General features: G+C 43.1%; 1 protein-coding gene across 1 annotated transcript; it reads right to left on the reverse strand.

Annotated features, from left to right (window-relative positions):
* Window positions 1-3,935: 3,935 nt before the first annotated feature.
* Window positions 3,936-18,614, reverse strand: GluRIA (Glutamate receptor IA). Its single transcript, XM_018005969.2, has 14 exons — window positions 17,677-18,614; window positions 15,370-15,522; window positions 14,715-14,842; window positions 12,081-12,210; window positions 7,922-8,175; window positions 7,521-7,697; window positions 7,167-7,403; window positions 6,162-6,525; window positions 5,988-6,082; window positions 5,731-5,898; window positions 5,160-5,627; window positions 4,857-5,101; window positions 4,358-4,751; window positions 3,936-4,272 (listed from the first exon to the last, which is right to left on the reverse strand). The coding sequence occupies exons 1-14, from the start codon at window positions 17,825-17,827 to the stop codon at window positions 4,237-4,239; spliced, it is 3,000 nt and encodes a 999-aa protein (XP_017861458.1). The 5' UTR covers window positions 17,828-18,614; the 3' UTR covers window positions 3,936-4,236.
* Between the last annotated feature and the right edge of the window lie 4,737 nt (window positions 18,615-23,351).

The raw sequence follows: 23,351 nt of genomic DNA on the forward strand, positions 1-23,351 counted from the left end.
CGTGATATATGTTGTTATATATAGATACAGCTAGCACATAAGCCAGGTAATGGCAGTTCGTAGCAAGTTTTCGGTAACATTTATGGCGAATTGTATGCAACGATGCATGAATTTCATTCTGCATGGGGGTGCCTGAAATGTAGAGCACTTCCTTCCACCGACCCCGCCACCACCCACCGCCCACCAAAAAAGCAATGCACAAAACTAAAAAAAAATGAAAGAAAGTATTAAAAATTGCTCTTCAAAGTGCTGCCTACATGTGGGCAAATGTTTGCGGTTACAGTGGGTGAGTGGGTTTTTGGCATGGTTGGGATAGCCAGCCTTTGGGTTTGGGGTCGGGTTCGCTGACTGTGGATTACATTTATGTGGTTGCAATTGGCAAATACACAGATACGCTCACACAAACACACACACACACTCACGCACGCATACAAATGGAAAGTAATCTCAAATTGTTACACATTGCCAGCTGCTGCGTTTGGAGGCATTCAATTTGTGCCCCTTTGGTAAAATATTGCATAAATATTAAATTTTTTTTGTTGGCTTTGGGCTTTTTTAGTTTTATTTGGTTATTTCTGGTTTAACTAATATGGCAATTTGACAAGTTGGCAAACACAAAATGACCAACGACAAAACTGAAAAAATGAGATGGACAAACTAATTGAAACTGTCAAAATCATGGGCCACTAATTAATGAAATTTAGCAAATGCAGAAGTAAAAGCATAACATTAAAATCAATACAAATTAATTATTACCATAGCCGAGATGCGAAAGAAAAGCATTCAAAACAATTATGGCGCATACGCCCCATGTGCTCGAAAAGCATTCCCAGCAGAATATCCCAATGCTTAATTACTTTTAGTTGCATGTTTTGTCATATTTCATAACACAGAAACGATTAAAAAAGTTCATATATTTATATATAGAAATAAATATATGTGTGAGTGTGTGTGTGTATAATATATGTGCGCATTGTTGTGACTGCAGAGTTGGGCAAACAAATCCAGGCGTTACGAATAAATCTCTTGCAATAGCATTCGTTCTACCTCTCTCGCTCTCTCTCTTTGTCCTTCTCTCTCTCTCTCTCACTATATATATATATATGCATATTTTTCTATGACTTTTTGTACCTGCTCAGCATTTTTAAGCTGCAGCTCATAAATTTCGAGCGCTTTTCGAATAATGAAATTATAGTTTTGTTTATTTGTTTGGCTTTGTTCGTTTTTGGCTTTATTTGTTTTGATGCCTTTCGCTGCCTTTTGATAACAACTGTATGACAAAAGTTGTAGCTCAAATTGTACTGCTCGACTTATCAAAAACTTTCACGTTCGTCATTTGCAAATATTATGAGATTTCGTGCGACCCAAACTCTAGGATTTGTTAGAGTGTTGAGCATGCATATGGGTAGCATCATATTTTTTATTGCAAATGCGTGGCCCACACGCTGACACGCTCCGAGCTACCGCCTCCGCCAGCCACGCCCAGCAGCGAATCGCGTGCCCTCCCGTTGCGCCACTTGATCTGTGTGTCATTTTGCACAAGTTACACAGAAAAAAAAAAGAAACAGAAAATAGCGGAAAATGAAATGAAAAAAAAAATAAGAGAATCCGCTGTGATTTTTGGCCATTACCAGGCAGCCACGCTTATCTGTGGCAACAAAGCATGGAATACATGGAATTCTCATGGAACACACATGCTACATATGAAGCTATATCTATGCACATATCGCACGACAGAGATCTGCGACACACATTCATTTCTCAAACGCATTCCTCATGCTCTCACTCGCACTAGCTGCTGCCGGCGCCCGCCTAGCTCCCAGACCGGGCTTTGACTACGTCGTCGTCGTCGTCGTCGTTGTGAATTTTTCTTTTTTGGGATGCTGCGAAAGTTTCAACCACATACGCCATATTACGCAAAATGCAAAGCATGCTGGATTGACAAAATAAATAAATATGAAAATTTACGGCAAAAGTTTTTTGTATTTTGGCAGTTCACTTAAAACTGTTTTGAGTGGGGAGTTGTCCGGGGCAACAACGGCTTTGAACTTTTGCCACAGTGCCGGCTTCTGCCTCAGCTTCTGCTTCTGTTTCGCAATTTATTGAAAAATCGATTTTTAAGCATTAAATGCGCCACGGCAAAAAGTCAGCCTGCTTACAGTCCCACAAATCCTGCGGCTTTTCAGCAAATCAACACGGCTTGAAGCACCCGTTGCCTCAGGCAGCGCCTTCTTCAACCTCCATTCCATTCTTCAGCACCAGCAACGGCAGCTCACAACTCAGCGCGTGACTCTGTCGAACTTTGCTGCCCTAAAGAACCAGCGCAAAAAAAAAGCCCGACTAAACCCCAAGAAAAATGTAAAAATTTATGCAAAGCGTTGCGAGTTACTTTAAGTAAAGCCAAAGCTGTCTCTGCCTCTGCCTCTGCCAGTGCCACTGCTACCTCTGCTGCTGCTAGTTTTCCTCAGCTAGCTAGAATGGCCCAAAAATTGAGACTCGTCGTAAGCTGAGGTTGCTACTTGTTAAGGGTTAAAGGTGAAACTTTGAGTTTGTCTTGGGTTACCAAAGTGCCAGAGCGTGATGTATAAGTATTGTAGACCCAGCCAGTGCGAATGAGATAAGTTTTTTTTCTCTTTTATTCAGCCATGCTGATCCACACTCTCCGCCCATCACTTTCCTACTTTACAAAATGGTCTGGGTTGGCTGGCGATTTGTCGTCTATTCGCAAAAACTGTCAGCGAATTTGGGGATTAGTTCGAAGGATGTTCTTTGCTCCTGCTAAGTAACTCAAAACTGTTGAAAGCACGATTAGTGCAGCTAGAAACTTTTTCGCTCGAAACGGGATGATGGATACGCTAGCCGCATGACATAATGCCATTCAGTTTGAATTTTAATTGAAATTCGTTGCCATTTGTTGCCTCACTTGTTTCGCTGTCTGACAGCATTGTCATTATGACCGCATTTAAAAACAATGTCAATTATTTGGCATTCGGGGATTATGTCCTCTAACAACTAACAACTCGCCATTTAGGTAAAGTGCGGCAAATGTTTCACATTATTGACTAATTCATAATTTAGTCTAATTATTTGCCACACATGCCACAGTCATATTATTAAATTCACTCTCAAAATGCTGTTTGACAGGAGCAGCAGCAGCAGTGGAGAAAAAAATTGTAAAATAAAATTATTGAATTTTACGATTTAAATATATTTATCAAAATAAAATCTGGCAGATTCTTGCAAGCGCTGATTTGCCACAATTATATTTATATATGTATATGTTATGTAACTGCAAGGCAGTTGTAAAAATAATTTGCTGCGCATTAATGTGCATGAAATTCAATTGGAATTCCAATTGAATTGATAGCCAGTGTCTAATTAAATGTGCTCAACCGCAAACACACACACTCACACACATATGGCTGGCTGGCTGGCCATTATTTTTTGTTATTTGTATTAATTTGGATCAATTACAAAATTGAAACTAGGCTCAGCTGGCACTGAGAAAAATAGAATAAAATTGCAGTGAATAAATTCCGTTAGCCGAATGTAGTTTTACCTACGCTGAGCTGCGTGAGCTTTGTTGACGTGTTTGTGTTAACTTGGCGCGCATGCATAATTTAGTGCTAGTGTCCCGCCCCCACCCACGCCCACTCACCTAGCTCAGCTCGCTGTCGACTGTCGACTGTCGCACTAAACGCAAAGTTTACATTGAAAGCCGCTTAGGTTGTGCCATCGAGGTGGTTGCTTTGTTAAAACTTTAAGTCAGCTAAGCGGCTTACCCTATATACACACTCACACACACACACACGCACGCACACACTCATTCATGCCCGCACACACAGGTGCTCTGGTTGTATAACTCATACGCCGCATGAGCCAAAGCCAAGTGAATCCTTCCGACCACATGTAAATGATGCTCGACACGCTCTCACTCTGCTTAAATGTTACGCTTTATTATTTTGAATAATTTTTGACTTAAGCGCTAATTACAGCTACTTCCATTTAGTTATTATGCAATCCCAATGTAAACATTTATCAAAAATACAAATAATTATGCTGTACAGTTTTAGAACGCCGCCGCCGTCGCCTCCGCCTCCGCCTCTGCTTCCGCCTCTTGCCGAATGCCAACTCCCAACTGATCCGTCTCTAAATTTGCCATTGATTGCCAGCGTCGTTTAGTTAGTTAATGCGTTTCAAATCCTATATACAAGTTTACTTGGAGACCAACTGCATTTACATGCTGTACTGATAGCGCACATTGGACGCCAGCTGGAAGGGGCAGAGCGAGTCAATGAATGAATGAATGTGAGTATATATCTCTTGGCTATTCACTCTAAATTAATTCAAGGCTCACCTCAACGCCCACCAGACGCTCGTCGTAGTCGCTGCCTGCCTGCATGGCGAGCTTGGCCTGGGACTGCATGATGGCATCCGAGAGAGAGTCCCGCTGATATGTAGAGGAGCCCAACATGCCGCCGCCAGTGGAGCCATTGGCTGGCAGCTTGTGACGCGACGTCTTGCTGCGGCAAATAAACTCGAGTATGGCCACCAGGACGGCGAGCAGCAGACCGCCAATTAATATGTAATAGATGCCGGCCACATTGCTCAGCGAGAGCTCGTTGGGTGTGCTCGTCTCCTGGCTGTCCAAATTGGGATTACATTCGGTTTTGTCAAACCACCATTTGTTGCGCAGCTTGAGCAGCTCGCCGTTCTCCTTGAGCGACAGCACAGCCAGATTGAGACGATTCCTGCAGTGGAGTGCAGTGGCAGCCCAAGCCGCAGGTGAGTTGGGGTGAGGGGAGGCGAAAAATTTAGCTAATCCCACAAGCTAAAGTGTTTAATCAATCACTTACCGCAGTGGCGAACCAATGGGCGTGGCTATGCCAAAGCCCTTGGTGTCTATGTTGCGCCCCACCTTCATGGTGTCGCAGGGAGCGCGCGCGTTAACATATTCATTCTTTGGCGACTCCACGAGCAGGGCGTACTTGCCCTTGGAGGTGCGCACACGTCGGATGCCCTCGTCGTAGGTGCGCACGGACAGGTGCGGATTGGCGTTCATGTACTCCCACATTTTGGTATGCAATCCAATCTTCGAGCGCTGCACAAAAGGCGCCTTTAGAAAAACGAGACTGCATTGGGCCCGCACAAAAACTCACATGAAAGAAGTCCCAAGTGGAGCCGTGCAGCAGTGTGCCGTACTGGACGTCGGTTTGCATGGCCAGATCCTCGGGCGATTTGATGGGCGCCACCATGCGCTCGACTGTGAGGAATGCAGCCAAATTGGCTGTGTAGGACGAGATCAAAATGATGGTGAAGAACCACCAAACGGCGGCAGCAATGCGTCCGGCTATCGAGGGCGGTGTCAGGTCGCAGCCCTGCTGCATGAAGGCAGCCAGCGAGTACCAAAACGAGTTGAGCAGACTAAACTCGTTGAGTGGTGCTGCTGCTGGCTGATGTGGCTCCGGTGGTTCGCTCAAGTGGACACCACCAATGATGCCCGGTGGCTGTTGCTGTGAATTCGTTTCACTGGTCGAGCGACGCACGATGCGCCACTCGTGGGGCGGCAGCCGCGTGACAAAGTAAAGCACAAGGCTTACGCCGACGTAACTCAAGATGACACTTATCTGAAAGAGAAAGAGAGTGATAGAGTGAGCGCGAGAGAGGTGGCTGAGTAAAGTCAGGTAAGTGGTAGAGAAACCTTAAGCTCTGACAGAGTGCTAGACCTACCCATATCTCCTGCGAGAGCGGATTCAGAAAACTGAAGACGCCTGGAGTTTGTTTCACTGGCTTCTTAATCATTATGGAGATGCCCAGGGACATGAAGGGCTTGGTAAAGTCTATGACGCGCTCCCGTTCCGCCGTAATCGTCATCGCTGCAATCGCCATGTCCGCCTCCTGTGAGCCCAACAACAACGACAACGACAATAAAGCAGTTACAAAGTGTCGACAACAATTGTCAGCCAATGTCTGAGTTCGCTTCTCACCTTGCGCACCAGCTCACCCACCATGCCATCCCAGCCGCCGGGTGCGAACTGATTCTCGGAGCCGTAGTTGCCGTCCTGCACCAGTCGCAGCTCAACTGACGATGCGGAAGAAAGTGAGTGAGGAAAAGCATTTCAGTTGAACAGATTCACACACAAGTGGAAATCGGAACTCACATTTAATGCCCAGCCTGTTGGCAATCAGCTCGGCCATATCCTTGCAATATCCCTCAAAGCGTTCGTTGCCAACCAGCTGCTGGCCGTAGCTGGCCTTATGCATTAGATATGGCTCCTCCAGCACACTGGTCACGATGTACGTGTGATTGCGTGTATAATCCCCATTGCTGGCGGCCGTTGTGCTGCGCGAGCTGCTGCCATGGCTGCGATGGCCGTGGAACGGCAGGAAGCCGATATCGTCCCGCCACTCGGCCACCTGTTGCAGCGTGCTGTTCACCGACATCTCCACCACCTGCAAGGTGTAGTTCACTCGCCGCCCGTCATCATCAAAGCGCACAGCGCCAGTCAATCCATCGATTTCCACCTGCACAACAAGCATAAACAATGAGATTAGCTGCGGGAATTGGGAGCCGCTTTAAAGAAAACAAAAACAGTTTGATTGTGCCTGAAGCTTGTTGTTGTTCTTGTTGTTGCTGCTGCTGCTGCTGCTCTGGTTGCTGTTCATTTTTACAGACAAATATTTGCAATCAGAAAGTCTTATAATTTCTATCTATCAGAAACACTCGCTCAGAGCAAAAGTTTCATAAATATACTTTAACAATTATAAGAGTTCATCGACTTTATCTTTACTTTTACTTTTTCTTTTTATGTGCAATATAATCAGCGCTGTTGGGCACATTAAAGTTATGGAATAGCAACGTCTTTAATAAAATTAAATTTGATAAAGCTTTCTATTAGATCTTCAATTATTTATCATACGCCTCAATAATTGTGCTGTCTTTGTAAATCTCCTAATTAATCGCAAGTTACTTCAACTTAACCATTTCACAGGGTATCTCTCAGTCAGGCACTGCTCTCGCATGCCCAACGATTTCGGCTTAATATTAAAGATTTTAAATAACTTTCAGCGAAATACTTCCAGCGCTTCTCTCGAAAAAATGTTCATCAAAATTGTTTCGCCCGCACGAGGGCGATGGATGTAAAATGCAAAATGTTGACTTTTACCTTGCGCAGCACCCGTGAGATTTTCTCTCCCTGCTCCCAGGGCGTGACCCAGCCCTTGGATGTGCTGCAGTCCAACAGGGCGCTCGATTCGTTCAGCGAGTTGGCGCCGCCTGCGCCGCCCGCATGACTCCGCCGCTGCAGATGATTGGCACGAAACTGATCCGGCTTCTTGCGCAGAATGCGATTGAAGGCCTCGACAAGCACAAAGACCGCATCGTACATGAGTGCTGCCTGGGCCTGTGCAGCGTGGGGTGTGGGAGGGTAGGAGGGAATGGGTTCGCCAATGGGTTGTAAACAAAGAGAAATGCCTTCAGTCTACAAGCAAGTACGGCTCGGGTCTGTGTAAGAATTTACCGAAATAGCTGGCTGACTGGCGCCGCCTGCTGTGCCAGCACCACTCGCCGGCTCTAAGCGCTTCCGGCTGTCATGGAAATCACGCAAGGCGCGCCGATTAGTGTCCACAATGCGAAAGCCGGTGATGTTGATGGCTCCAAACTCCACAACGTCGCTGGGCCAGTGGTTATCCATGACCTGCGCACACGACGAGAATATAACAAAAAGTAAACCAGAGAAAAAGTGGAAGAGAGAGAGAGAGGGACAGAGAGAGTGAGTCAGTAGAGTCAGAAAGGATAACAAAGCCTAACGGATGCTGGTAATAATTGCTTATTAAAGGCGCCCAGCGGGGGCCACGTAACGGCAACTCGGCAAAGCTGGTAAGTTGCCACGGAATTTGTTTTCTGGCATTTTGCACTCACCAGGCCGCTGAGCAGGTAATGATAGGTGCGCCTGCCAAGCTTTACGTCCCGCACATGCTGTATGATGATCTCTTTGGCCATTTCCGCCGGGCAGTCGAGCACGATGCGCTTTTTGCTGAAGCGCCCCAAATCCTCCATCGTGTGCAAAAATTCAATGGCCATCGTTACGTTGGCGATGCGTTTGACCATTTGCACACGAAATGTTTCATTTCCGGGCTTCAGTTCTTGATAGATTTGCTGCAGGCGCAGTAAGCCTACGGATGGTCAATGGGGGCAGCGGGAGAAAACCGGCCAAAAAAAAAAAAAACAAGTAAACATCAGCGCACAGTAACGTATGAGTAATATTGAGTGCTATATAAGCCATATATATATATATATATGGGTGGTAAAGTACGTGTGTCTGTATGAGTGCGTGTGTTTGTGTATGCGTGTGTGTGTTTGCTTTTTGGCAATCAAAAGTAAAGCGCCGTATAAACGCGATTTAAGAGATGAAATGCCCGAAAAAAGGGACATCAGAAACTTGATTAAGGAATATACAAATGAAATATTTGCCCGATAAGCGAATACTTTAAGATATTTATATATTTTAAATAATTTTAATATATATATAACAAAATAAGAAAACAATATAAAAATAAATACTAAAAAATAAATGTATGTTTTATACATAGAATAAATAATAATTATGTACAAATTAATTTAATTATTTAAATATAAATAAATCGACTATTATTATATAATCAAGTAGGTAAGCTTTTATTTATTTATTTGCCAGTTTCAATATAAACTTATGAAAATAAACATAATATAATCAAGCAGACCATAAGAGTAAATACATTCGTTCATATATCATGCCAAACACTAGATCAAAAATTGATTTTACTATCAATTCAGTTCCATATGGTTTGCCAGTCGAGTATTCGTTACTTCTAGCATGGCAAATAAGCATAAAAATTTGATTCAACACTTGGTTAACTGTTGCATATGAATATCATTTGAAATCGTTTGAATATGATTTTGTGATTTTGGCAAAGTTTTGCGAGAAAAAGTCAATAAACTATAAAATGTTTATTTATCTCTTACAGCTATTTGCTATCGCCCCACATTGGCACGCATATTTACTTTCTTTTTCGACTGCTGGATATACAGAGGGAGCTCTGCTCTCTGCTTATGAATACTTTATATACACACTCAGTCACTCAGTCACACTCAATCACTACCTCAATCTCTCATTGCCAGGCCGCAAAAAACATTTTCACACGCCATTTGTTGCACGGCGTTGTTGTCACAGATGTTTTTTTGTTGCTGTTGCTGTCCTTTCTGTTGTAGTTGTTGTTGTTATTGCCTTTGATTTCTGGCTGCATGATTTGTTGGCATTGGCCACAATACAAAAATAACAACAACAAATGCGAGAACAACACTCACTCAAACCGAAGAGGAAACGGAAGTGCACAGACAATTGAAGTACTTTTTTGTGGCACGTTGGTAACATTTCAATAAATAGCGAAAACTCCCCGTGCCGTCGACAAAATGTGCAAAAAAAGAGAAGAAAATAATAATAAAATTGGGTGCGTGCTGTTTGCTCAGCCATTTAGTTGCTGTTGTTGCTGTTGTTGCCAGCTGTGTGCCTGTGTGTGTGTGTGTGTGTGTGTGTGTGTGTCTGTGTGCGATGATGTTTTATTGAATGCTTCCTATGTAGTCGCGTATTGCTTTTTCTGCAACTTTTGTATTCATGAATGCGCCAAAAAATATGCTACCAATTTGTCGCCGTGTGCGATGTTCGTTTGCTGAACAACGGTAACAGCAACAGCAACAGCAACAACAACAGCAACGACAACGACCAAAAAAAGGCCAAAAATCGGGTCTAGAGCGAAGAACAAAGCAATAACAACAAACTGCTGACAGCGGCATTAAAATATAAAGTCTCACTGCGGTGCCTTTCGTTAACAATGTAAACGATGCCTGGCAACGTGTATTGAGCTGAAGTCGGCCAAAATGCCAAAGCCCAACAATAACAACAATAGCAGCTAGGGCACTGCCACTACTGTTGCCGCTGCTGCTGTTGGTGTTGCTGCTGCTGCTGCGGCATTTCCTTTTCCTGCGCCGTATGCCAGCGGCAACAATGTCGGCCTACTTTTCGGCAAACGGCGCAAATATTAAAAAACACCCGAAAAAAAGAGATTCAAGCAGGCAGCAGCAGGCAGCAGGCGGCAAGCAGCTAGCAGCAGGCAGCAAAAAGGGCCAAACGCTGCCAGCAGTTGCATAAAGTCATAAATTTTATTTCACACAGAGTCATTAACACATGACACATACACACACACAGACGGAGAGACACACAATGGCAGCAGCGCCATAACGACAGCCTGTGAACTCATTACAAAAGGCGCAAAAAGGCGTCGGCATAAAAATGTTCAAATAACACACGCAAAAATCACTGCGGCGTATACGTAATATCATATGAAATTTTTACACAGCTCGAAGTTGTTCGCTCGGCTCGCTGCCATTGTGAGTGCCAGCAATACACATGTGTATTACGTGCGAATGTGTGTGTGCGTGAGTCTGAGAGTGAGTGTGTGTGTGTGATGTCTTTAGTCTCTGTCTTGATGTCTTCATCTTTGGCCGTAATTGCTGTCGTCGACGCGCCGCACGTAGACTGCAGGAAATTGCTTTGAAATAAATTTCAATACAACAACAACAGCAACAACAGCAACAACAACAACAATAAGAGCAGTAACAACAACAGAAGATGCCTAAGACAACAACAAATACATTATGTGGCATAGTATGTAGCCAAGACTCAACCATATGTGCACAGCTCTGTCTGTCTGCCCATCTCACATCCACTTGTTCCCATGCTCAAGCAGCCGAGCCACTCCTAAGCGCTCGAGAGCATTCAAGAGCCTCTGCCTAGCTGCCTGCCTAGCCTGCCTAGCCTGCCTGTCTGTCTGTCTGTCTGCCTGTCAGGCCGTCTGGCTAGCTAGCTCTCTTACTTTTACTTTCAGCAGAAGGCGCTGCTGCCTCTTTGTGCCGCTCATTTAATTACATATTAGCAAAAGAAGAGCGAAGCGAAAAAAAGTAAAAATGAAGGCGACGCAGCCACCGAAGGGGCAGCTGTGGCGGGTCTGTTAAGTGGCACAAGCTGACGATATTATAGACATGTGTTTGATGTCTGATTTCTATTTACATTTGCGCGGGTTAAGGCGCAGCTGAGATGGAAAGTGTCAGAGCAGGACAGTGAACCAGCCATCGCCCAGAGGGGAGGAAGGGGGGCCTTGGGCTTGGCATTAACTGATGCAATTTGCTTCGACGAGGAATTATTTGAAGTAAGCGCTTTCAAATTCCCTATACACAATTTGCGCTGCCTTGTTTGACTGGGCCTGCTTGGGTTTGTCTGTGGCAGAGTTTGAGTGGAGGCTTAATCTGAAATTCGTTGAATGCTTAATATTAAGTAAATTGTATAAGCAGACCTCTTTTGGGCCAGCATACTTAATGTACGCAATTCGGCTGAAAATTCATTGAAAATATCCCTGCAACGGTTGCTATTTACATAAATGAATAAATAAATTGCATAAATACAGCCTAAGCTGGTCTTACTTTTCCAACGAAATTTCATTATGACATAATATGCCTTATTTAATATTATTTTATGTATGTTTGCCTTCAAATTTGCAGCAGAAACTAAAAGTTTTAATTTGAAGCAATATTCAAATATTTTGCTTTTCAAGGCAAACTTTTAGTTTCGCAGGCCAAGCGCCTGGCATAATAAATTTAATTGAAGAGCTGTCAACTTTTGCCGTCAGAGACTTGGCTAAATATGCGAATTAATCTTAATTAATTGGCATTGTTTCGCCTCAGTTCGGCTCGCTCGTGTTCGCCACACGCACACAAATACTTACAACTAAAATGTCAAACACTCAGAGAATAACAGAAAAAAGAAGATGACGAGGAAGAGGAAGCAGAAACACACACAAACGCAATAACAAACGAACAAAAAACAATAACCGCAACGAGTTGAAGCCGCTCGCCCCCAATTGGCGCCCCATTTGTTTAGCGCCAACGAAAGCGAAAATGAAATGAAATCAAAATACATGCAGTAAACAATGGGATAATGTGGCTGTCTGCCACGCCCCCTCGTGCGCCCAGCTTATCTCATACTCACCATCGTGCGAATCGTACAGATAAATAATGCTTTGCCAGCCGTAGTACTGTATGGTATCAATAATTGCCTGATGATAATCCGGACGCATGCTGATTGCGAAATCCAACAGGCCTGATGACGGGGCGAGCACCTAAAAGTATGCAAAACAAAGCGATCCATGAGTGGAACACAGCGCAGCTCACACACAGTTGGGTTAGCTCAGGGACGGCAGTGGGTAGTGCCCCCGCCCCCCGCTGGAGTCTAACAATGTAATGTGTACGCTACATGAAGCAATAATAAAATGAAACGCGTTTCCGCTTTGACGCTACCAGCGACAGGCAGCACTGCGCGGGGGTCGTTGGGGGCGGAGAGCGGGGTGCAGGAGCTAGGGGTGAGGGCGAAGGACATGTAAGTCCTGCCTTTTGCCTGGCAGAAAAGCAAGTGCGAGTATATACTCGATATGTATATGCTACAACAAGAGATATGTACACAGAGACCCGTTTCCGTTTAGCTGTACACACACACACACGCACACACATACAACAGCCTGAAGGCGCACGCAAATGCGCAGTCTACTGTGTGAGTGTGATTGTGTGTGTGTGAGACAGAAAGAGAGAGCTGCTGCTGCTGCTGCTTGCCGACGCCATATCTTGATTTATAGTGATTGAAATAAAAGAGGCCAAGAGCGCATCATAAATTTTTTTGCGCTCACTGTGAAGCTGCGGAGCGACGGCACGACGGAACGTCGGAGCGAGCTCGCATTGCGGGCGCTCGTTTGGCATTGTCTTCCGGCTGCGGCACTTTGGGCTCTTTGGCTTTTTGTATTGTGAAGTGCCAGGCGCAGTGACAACAACAGTGACAACAACAGCGCCAGCAACCAGCAACCAGTCGCCTCTGTTGTTGGTAGTAAATTTTCTTCAAATTACAATTATTATGATTTGTGCTTTGCTTTTGATTTAGTGCAGCGTCTGCCAGCCACAACAACAGCTGTATGTGTGTGTGCAAGTGTACGTGCGTGTGTGTTCTTATAGCCACTTTGTGTTATGGCTTCATTTTTATAAACTCTAGCTCAGTGTGTGTGTGTGTGTGTGTGTGTGTGACTGCCCCCAAAGTGCCCGAACTGCAGCTTGATGCTTAAATTAGAAATGTGGCAAGAGCTCAATTCCGCCCCTGACCATGCCCCATTCAATACACACGATAAAGTGCAGCTTTAGCTGTTTAGTGAGCTGTATGAAAAGTTATGGCCAGTAGCTAAGGAAAAGAATAGTCGTCAAGCGGCAAATGCACTTCAAGCTTTCTGGGACCTTTCACAATTGGACTATTGAAGTGTTTCAGGTTTTTGGGTCTGTCAGGCATAATTGCTATGCTACCATAAGCCGGCAACCTATTGACCCAAATTAAATGGTTTGAAATTTCACAGTCTGATGCCACACACAGACACACAGTGAGGGAGAAAAGTGTGTTGACGGAAATGTTGTTCCATCTGTTGTCGGTTGAAATGAAACTCGTTTTATTTGCATTTGGCATTTGGCATTTAGCTACAATGCCCGAGCGTTGCCAGAATAATCGTTTTTGTGGGGCTGCCACTTTGATTGCGCTCAGTCCTCAGTTCGTATTTTGTTAATTTTTCCACATTTCTGCATTCTGGCTTATGTTTTGTTGCATCTATGCCAAATATGCACACGTCAATTTGTTTGTGGCAACATTTTATATCAATTTCCCATTTAGTATTTATCAATTTTAGGCCAGGTCAACTCGCTCATGCTGGCCCATGCAGCATGGCTGATTTAGTTCAACAACTTTCGAGCAAAACAATGAATTCAATTTCATATTCTGTTGACAGTTGAGAAAATATTTCTTAATTGACTTTTATGCCACACACATGACGAAGTCACTTGAATAGCTCTTGAATAATTTGAATAATATTCGGGATATTTCTCTAGAGTCTACAGAGTTTAAGCTATTATTTCTCTGAATAGTTTGTCTGCTCTGCTCAAAGCCAGAATTCAATTGCAGGCATTATCTATATATATAAATATATTTAGATTTTGTATATGTTTCGTTTCACTTAAATTCTCAGCTCGCTGAATTTACTAATTAAACTTTTCCTAGACATTCCTACTCTGTTATTAATTGAAATATTTGGCAATAGACTTTTTGGAACAAATAAATAACTCTCCGCATTCCTGAGCACTAGTGTTAATATGGGTTTCTTTTTAATATTATATATATATTTTTTTTTTTTTTTTCATTATTTCTCTAGAGGCTCACAAAACTGATGAAGAGCTTTAATTATAATTTCTCCCACACTAAAGCATTCCACACTCTCACAGAAGCATTCCACATGTTCTCTTTGTTTCATTACAAGCGTTTGCCCTTTTTCCAAGTCCTCAGGCAACTTCATTACTCATCAGCGCACACACGCACACATGCTTAGAAGTATATGTATGTGTGTCTGTGTGTATGTGTGTTACTTAGTTTATTGACTCTCTGCCTTGTGCAAGGCTCATATCACGAGTCGTTTTCTCTTTCTGGGTGGCTGGCGACAAACCACATCAAATGTAAATAACTGCACACAAAATCAATTACGTATGACATTCCTATTTTTTTTGCTTCTTTTGTATTGGTGTGCGGTTGGTGGCATTTGGAACTTACCTTTTCCGGAAACCAGGGCGTCACGAATGGCATTTGGAACGTATTCGAATAGGAGTGCAATGTGTCAAACGAGTCCGGCGATACGGCGCCCAGCATTGAGTAGACTCCGCGCGAGAATTGATTGCAAACTGCAGGTTAAAGCAATAAATTTTTGTGTGCTCTGCTCCTTCTCTGCTCCTCTTCTCCTCTTTTCTCTTCTCCTCTCTTTTTTTTCGGGAAAAGTGAGAAAATAAGAAGAGCAGCGAGTGGAAAACGCGACGGGGCGAAAGGCTGAAGTGGGAGTTGTGCTTGTGTTGGAGCAGGTCACAAAGTGTTTGTGTTTGTGTGTGTGTGTGTGTGTGTGTGTGTGTGCGGGAGCAGTGTCTAGGTCGTGATGTAAATGAATGTGCGCAATTAAACGGCTGCGGGGCCAGCGTGTGGCAGGTGTAGGACGCGTTGGGGGTCGGGGTCGGGAGCGGGGTTGGGGTTGCAATTTTCAATAAAAATGCGCATAATTAATGCAGACGAGCGATGTGGAGAATGGGTGGGATTTGTCGGAGCAAAGCATTGAGTGAGAGTGCTCGCATTTTATTGTATTTGTTTTCCTTTGTTGTGTGCGTGCGCTTGGGAAGGGAAGTGTGTGGGAGTGGCTGCACTGGGGCGTGGCAACACCTACTCAAGCGCGATAATTTGAATGCATCCGCCGTATTGATGACATCAACGTACGCCTGCAGCTCAAAGCGACGCGCACTGACATTCAGATTGTGATTGAGCATTGCATATTTAAAGGCTGATTGCACATCGTCCGTGCCCTGCTCGAAGATGGCGCCTGTGGGAGAGAGAGAGAAAGAGAGAGAGAGAGATATAGAGACCGAACACAGATAGAGTGTGACATAGTTAGAGAATATAGAATATTTTTGCTTCGTTAAATATTTAGGCGGCTTTTGACACAGTCCTCTTAATATTAAACGAAAGCGCACTGAATAAATATTTACACAAATGATAGTATAGCACACAGACAAACACATACACAATGACAGGCAGGCACTCTAATGCCAAACGAAGTGTTGATGCTGCAATTTTGCAAACTGCGCTTTTGCCTGGCTGGCAGCACCAAGCAGCACCACACAGGACCTCAGCCACAGCAATGGCAGCCGGAGCTGCTGTCGTTGTTGCTGTTGCTGCTGCTGCTGCTGCTGCTGGAGTCCTGCAACAGGAGCAGGTGAGCAGCTTCGCGTGCCAAAGCCAAAGCCAGTCAGCATGACTGTCACATTAGCACAGCGAACAGCATAGCCAAACACCATACGTACACGTACACACACACACACACACACACACACACACACAGGCTGGCAAAATGACTGCAGGCGCTGTGACTGAGGTGCCACAGCGTAATAAAAAATAAAGCAGCGCAGCGCGAAAATAAAATGCACAAAGCATATATTTGAAAACAAAAATGCAGAAAATAACGTTAAATTGTATTGCTGCTCGTGCTGCTGCCAGCTATAGCGGCACAGCTCCAATTATTTTTATGCACTCCACACATATACACATATATGTATGTAAATTATGTAAATTGCGAAATTGATTGCAATTCATCTATAAAACTGATGAATAGTTAAAGCCGGACCCAAAAATGTGAGTCAAATTAAAATAAAGAGCATATTGGTCAATTAAATTAATGCGCTGGAGAAAATTGTAATGAAAATATCATCAATAGTAATTAATTATAAAATAATTACTCAAAAGGCATAAATGAAAATATATGTGATAAAAATAAAATATCTTTACATTAAAATTTTATTTTTAAGAGGTTGGTAAATTAATTTTGTTATTTTATTTTCGTATATTTATATTAAATTTCTTTAAGCCCAAAAAAATGCAAGAATATCACTAAAAGAAATTAATAACCTATTTTATTTCTGAGATTTTCTTTTCATTTTTATATTATTGATTAGAATTAAACAGTTTTTAAAAACAATAATTACTTTGATTTAAAAATTTCATTCATAAATTATTTTCTGAATATTACATTATTCTTATTATGGGCAAATTTTAATCAAAAATAAAATACATTTTTTTGTTAATTTAAGCAGCTTGATACTTTACAACTTATTTACTTTAATTGGTAAAGAGATTTAATTTTAAGCTGCATACAAACTATATATATATATATATTTTTTTTTTTAAATATTTAAGTATTATAATTGTAATTTAAATATAAATTGCGGTTTGTATTGCATACAAAATTTTATATGACTGTTAATTTATGCCCATTATTTATTCAAATTTATGATAAACAAAACTTTAAGTCTGTATACAAAAATATAAATTGTATATAAAATAGGTAAGTCATTAAAGAGTATATTATCATTTTGTTATTATTTGCGTTTTATTTTGCTTCTGACTAAAATTAAAATACTGCATATGAAGCCTATAAAATCGAGTAAAAATAAATACTTAAATTTAAATAAAAACAAAAAAAAAATAATAATAATAATAAATTATATAGTAAAAATCTAGAAGACTTTAATAAAAGTGTAAAAAGCAAATAATAACCAAGAGTTTAATTAAATTTTCATCTTTTTAATTCAATCAACTGAGCTTAGCAAAAAAAAACATTCAAAGTTGACGAGATTAAGCGTGATATCTCAGTAATCGACTCGCATATTTCAACGGGGAGGTAGGAAAAAAGTCTAATTGGATACCGAGACGAATTGTGGGAGCACATTCCATAGCCTGCATGCAGGCATGCATGCCAGCTAGCATGTGCAGTAGCATGCCTGGCTGGAGTCACAGAAATACAATCACAACCATAACCATTGCCATTACACATTGTAGCAAAATTCTAGCGACAACTACAACGAGTCCTTTTTGGTCCTGCTGCATGCTGCATGCTGCATGCCGTGTGCTGTGTGCTATATGCTATATGCTGTGTGCCTGTTGGTTCTGCCTTGCTTGGGGCGTTGCTTTTGATACTCACCTAATGGTATTTTCTCGGTTAACGATGCAGATTGTTGTTGCAATTGTTGTTGTTGCTGCTGCTGTAGCTGAGCTGCGCTAAATTCCAGCCAACAAATGCTGCCAGCGCACATTAAATGTAAATATGCCAAGAATTTTAGCCTCGAATGCATTTTGTATTGCTATTTGCTTTCGCAACAAATTCGGTGAGAATTTTCCACTTGTAAGTTTTTCGAGTTGTTTTCCTTCTCTTCTCCACTTTTCTCTTTTTTATCGAATGCGCGTTTCTTTTATTTTTCTTTTTTTTTTGTGACTTTCGGGTATGTTGTTACCTTAATTTGTTGCAACAACCGGAGGCAGCTGTTGGCCCCTATTGAGCGCGCGTGGCAGCTTCCAAAGACGTTTCGTTGCCTGCTCAACTGTGCATTTGGTGTTCTGCCAAGAGTTTGTTTGTTTTTTTTTTTTTTTTTTTTCGGTTTTTCGTTCGTATTAGGTTAATTAACTCGGTTTATAATACTGATTAGCTAATATTTATATGTATACTTTTTATATGTGTATTTTTTTAATGATGTGTAATTTATGTATTGATTAACTTTTTAACTAACTGCTTAGCTTAATAAGGTTGAGTTAATTTGAATTGAATTGAATTAAGTCTAGCTACAGGAGCTACGAGGAGTCCTTTGAGCCAGTTGCTGCTGGCGCACTTTAAAAGTTGAGCACGCTTGACTTTAACTGAAAGCACGCGCTGCCCTCAACCCTCGAGCGAGTCATTCGTTGCCCTCACGCACGCTGACACACACACACACACACACACGGGACACGCGCGCACACACACACACCCTCACAGGGAACTCACAGAAGCTGCTTCGGCCGAAGTCTGCTCTGCAGTCAGAGTTCTTTTATCCGCGCACATGAACCAATCGTTGACGCGTTGTAATCAGCACTAAAAACGCCTAAGCTGCCCAGTAAGACGAGACCCAGCATCAGTCGAGGACCACAAAGCAACAAAGTTGCTTTGTCGCCCTTTTACAACGCGAGAGCTCTCGCTGAGCCGCTCGTGCGCCCGAATGCTGGATGCTGGCTGCAGTTGCTCTCTTTGTACTAAAAGTGAAGTCACGCACTCGAGTGACTCTCTCTCTCTCTCTCTTTGTAACTGTCTCACTTATGCTCGCTCTCTCGTCTGCAAAGTGCTTCGGCATCTCCAATTACTGACCTACTACGCTTAGGACTCTGCACAAGTGACGAATTGTTGCTGTTGCTGTTGTTGTTGTTGTTGCTGCTGCTGTTGCTGCCGTTGCCGCTGATGATGTTGTTGGTAGAATGTTTGTTTACGTTGTGCCTTGCATTTTTGGCTGCATAATTGATAGGGACAACAGCCAGAAGAAAAGGCAACAACTGCAGGCGGCTCTGCTGCTCGATGGCGCTCAAATCGTTTTTATCCAAAAGCCCAGCCTAACGGGCACGGCTTTGACAGCAAATGTTTTTGCCTTTTCCCTTTTCGATTTCGTTCCAATTTTCAGATTTCAGAGTAGAGTTTTCCGTTTTCAGTTTTTATTCGCTGTTTTGGCAATTACTGACGCTGCCGTGACAATCCCTTTAACAAATCTCATTAGGCTGTCAATTACGTGCGATTGCCGTTAGTTTGCAGTGTAATGAAATCTCATTAATCGACTTTAATATCGCAGGCAAAAGTGAAGTGCGAACGTGGCGCCACGCCATGCCACGCTATGGCATGCCATGCCATGCCCATTGGCGCCTCTGCATATTGACGGGAACGCGGCGCGTACGATTTCATCATAATCTGTAATTAGTTTATAATGCGCACAGGAAGCGCTCGCAAAAAGCAGGAAGAGAGCAAAGTGCCGGCCAGCGAGGACAATGCAATGCTTAACCTACAGCAAACGGCGCTTAAGAGCGGCAGAGAAAAACAATGAGAAATGTAATGGGCAGACGAGAGTGTGGGCGTGCCATCTTGGCAACAACAAATGGCCAAAGTCAAGCCAATAAACATAAAAGTTGATGGCAAAATTTTTTAATTAAGAAAATCAATGAATATTTTTCCATGATTTCATTTCAACACGATGATGGCCATTGGCTTGCCTTTGCCCCAATGCCTTCAGCTGCTTCCTGCTCTGCCCATCTTTATGGTCAGCTCTGGTCAGCTTTATTTTAACGCTCGTTAATAGGTTTTAACAACTTTCATATGCAGTTTGTAGTGCATAGAGAGATGGATGGAGTGAGGGAGTGAGAGGGAGAGGGGAGGTAGTAGCTCTTGGTTACTATGATGATATTGTCTTTTATACTCCGCACTCTTTAGCAAAGTATTATGCTTTTTAGTGTGAGCTCAAGTCGAGCTGATTGGAAAGTAACTTTTAGCTTTTATATTCAGTGTTAATGCTTTGCTAATACGGCGATAAAGTTATTCGAATATCTATGCAGAAAATCCGAGCTGCTCTTTAACTTGCTGGCGTTAACAAAGAGCAAATAAACAAGCAAACTAACTATCAACAACAAGGCAAACAAGTAAATAAATAAATGAGCAAACAAACACAATTTCATATCATAATTAAATTTGTCTACCCAATTCATTGTTGTCCAACCAGCTGGGACTATGCGCGTTACAACAATAAGGAATACAAAAATCAAAAGTTGTTTTTTTTTTTCTTTCTGTTTTTTGTGTTATTATTTAATGCAAACTCCAATGAAATTTTAATTGCTCTTTTTCATAAATATGTAAATTGAAATGTGGGTTTTTTTGGCATGCTCGCTAGTGGAGTGGGCGTTATTTTTGGGGGAGGGGCGTTTGCTAATTATTTACAATTAAAATTTATGCGGCTGCCTAAATCAACAAACTAAATCGTTTAATTAAAAAGCCGAGCGCATACAGATGAAACAAAAAACACAATAGTAACAGCAGCAGCAACAACAACAACAACAACAACACTAACAACAGCTGACAGGAACAACAACCTGATATGGCTTGAAGCCGCAACAAAATCAGAGCCGCAAGTACAAAGATAAATAAGTGGCATTGTCGGTTTCATTTCCGGTTGTTGCATTTGCATTCAAATAGCTGTGTGTTTGTCTCTCCCTCTCTCGCTCTCGCTCTCACTCTCACTCTCTCCCTGTGCTTGTAAGCGGTATATAAGCACATTTCCAACTGCTTTTTAGATTTAAGCGGCGCGCAGCTAAAAGCACAAAAATAAAGCAATAAAAAGCAGCACGCCACAAGAAATGTGAAAGCAGATGAAGCTGCCACAACGACGGGTCGCCTCCTGTTACGGGGGAGGGGGACGGTACTTCGCACAGTTACTAGCAGCTGTCGTTTCCGTCCAACTCTGAGCGGAGCAGAGCGGCCCTGGCCCTTGGCCCCTAGCCCTGGCTCTCTCTCCTCCTCTCCATCCCTTGCTGCGGCACAGCGAGCGTACATTTTGTATTGCCTGTGACTTAGACTTAGCCTCGACTGTCTTTCAGTTTCTCACTTCATCAGTTACGCCAAAAAGGAGACTCTGCAATAAATTTCGCTGATTGCTTCCGCCCTCGACTAGGAGCCTAACCTCGACTCCGATTCGGCCGACTGCCTCATTTTTTATGCCGCTTGATAAAGTAATATCCGTTTTACGTATACTTTGTTTTTTTCTTTTCTTCGCGGGAGTCTCTCTCTCTCTCTCTCTCCTTTTCTTTGCGGCCCGCGGCCCAAGCCTCTGCCTTTTTGATACCCTGTAGTGCGTGCGTTTATTAACAAATGCAGCGAGCGCTTGCTTCGTATTAAGTTTCAGCTTCTTTTTTTTCTTTGTGTCGCTTTTAATGCGGTTCGTGTGGCCCATGAATGCAAAGTGAGCGCTTAAATTATAGGGTATTAAATTCATGTGGGGTGCTGCAAGTAATGTGCCAAACTTTATGCTATAATTTGGTCACAACGAGCGCCGGTCGCTTTTTGTTGTTGGTCTAACACAGATTTGTGGCCTTGCGACAGGAGCAGGCGGCGCATGGGGCGTATGCGTCATATCAGAGCACGCATACGCAGTGTAGGTCAATGCTGATGGGCAGCGCCCCACGTCCCCACAGCCCCCCTCACACACACAGTACAAAAAAACTGCAGTTTCTCCCCTTTGCATGACCCTAACACAGACTAGAACCGAGTGCGTGTATGTGTGACTGTGTATGTATGTGTGTGTAATTGAAACTTCCGCTTTGGTCAGTTAGCGCAATTTAGCAAGCTGCAAAAAAGTTAGACACGGCTGAAGTAACAGGCAAAGTGCAAAGTCCATTGCAGCTACTTGGCTTTCATTTCAATTTAAACTTTAAAAAGCCAACACACACAAACACACACACATACACACGGCCACACACGCGTGTGTGAGTTTGCGTATGTGTGAAGCCACATGTAGAAATGAAAATTATTTAAAATGATTTATTTCACAACAATTTTCATTAGGCGACCGACCAACTGCATTGCAGGTTCATCCTCTCCTCTGCTCCCCTCTCCACTCCTCTGCTCCCCTCCCTCCTCGCATGCTCCGCACTAATTCACTTTTGCTGATTTTTGTACAAAATATGCGAATGCTGCCTTGAGTTGAGTTGCCTTGGTCAACGAGCCGCAGCAGAACGAAGGGGCGTGGCGTGGCGTCTCTGTCTGCGTGTGTGTGTGTATGTGTGTCTGTGTGCTTTCATACATGTTTCATATGAAATAATTATATATGCGGTCAGCTAGCCGCTTGCCTGCAGGCGGTGCACCATCAACCTGACCTGCCAGCTCCTACTCAGCTCTGCGGCCCCTCCCCCTCCACATCGCTGTTGACCCCCTTACCCTGCTCAATTTGCTTTTCGCTTAGCCAATGGCACACACACAAAAGTAAAAAATAAAAATTAAATAAAAATGTTGCAACAGAAAAAAAGAAAAAAAAACATGAAATGGCTACAAAATGTGCTGTTGCTACATGTTCCCTGTTCCGTGGCGACTGCTGCATAACTTTTGCGGAAATTTGACTCTAGGGCGCTGCGGACACGCCTTCATAGCCCAGTCCGCTGCCAGTGCCTGTGCGCCAAAAATTAGTAGAAAAGAAGCAGGAGAAGAAGAGAAAGGGGAAGAGGCGTGGGGAGAGAGCGAGAGAGAGAAAAAAATGTATTCGCAAAAGCAACTAGAAAAAGGTTAACAAGCGTCAGTAGAGTAGCGCAGCTCAGGGAAAAGCACAACAACAAAAAGAAGTTATAATTTTTGGCAGGCAACTACAATAACAGCAACAACAGCAGCAACAACAACAAAAGGCAACGTTAATGAAAAGCAAGCGTGAAATAAAATCATAAATTTTGCAGCGCTTGCACGACAACCAGTGGAAAATAGCAGTTCGCAACTGTGTGTGTCAGTGTGTGTGTGTGTCTGTGTGGGTGGGTGTGCGTATATGTGGCTCTTATTTTTGTTTTTCATTTGTATGCGTGTGAGTTAAAAAGCTTGGACAGACTTGTGCCTGGACAAGTGCATTTGCGGTGTGCCCCCAAATGTATGCCACATTAATGCCGAGAGTGGAAAGATCTTTCTATGAGTGCGAGTGTGTGTGTGTGCGTGTGAGAATGTGTTTGTGTATCACTGTCTGTGTGTAGCTCGACATTAACTGGCAACAGAGTCCAACATCTGGACTATGCTTGGCCAGCAGCGGTCAGCTTAGTGTATAACTAAGTGTGCCTCTGTGTTTGTGT

The sequence above is a fragment of the Drosophila arizonae genome, chromosome 4, assembly GCF_054131065.1.
Source record: "Drosophila arizonae isolate 15081-1271.41 chromosome 4, UAZ_ARI_1.0, whole genome shotgun sequence".
In the NCBI taxonomy this organism is placed as follows: domain Eukaryota; kingdom Metazoa; phylum Arthropoda; class Insecta; order Diptera; family Drosophilidae; genus Drosophila; species Drosophila arizonae.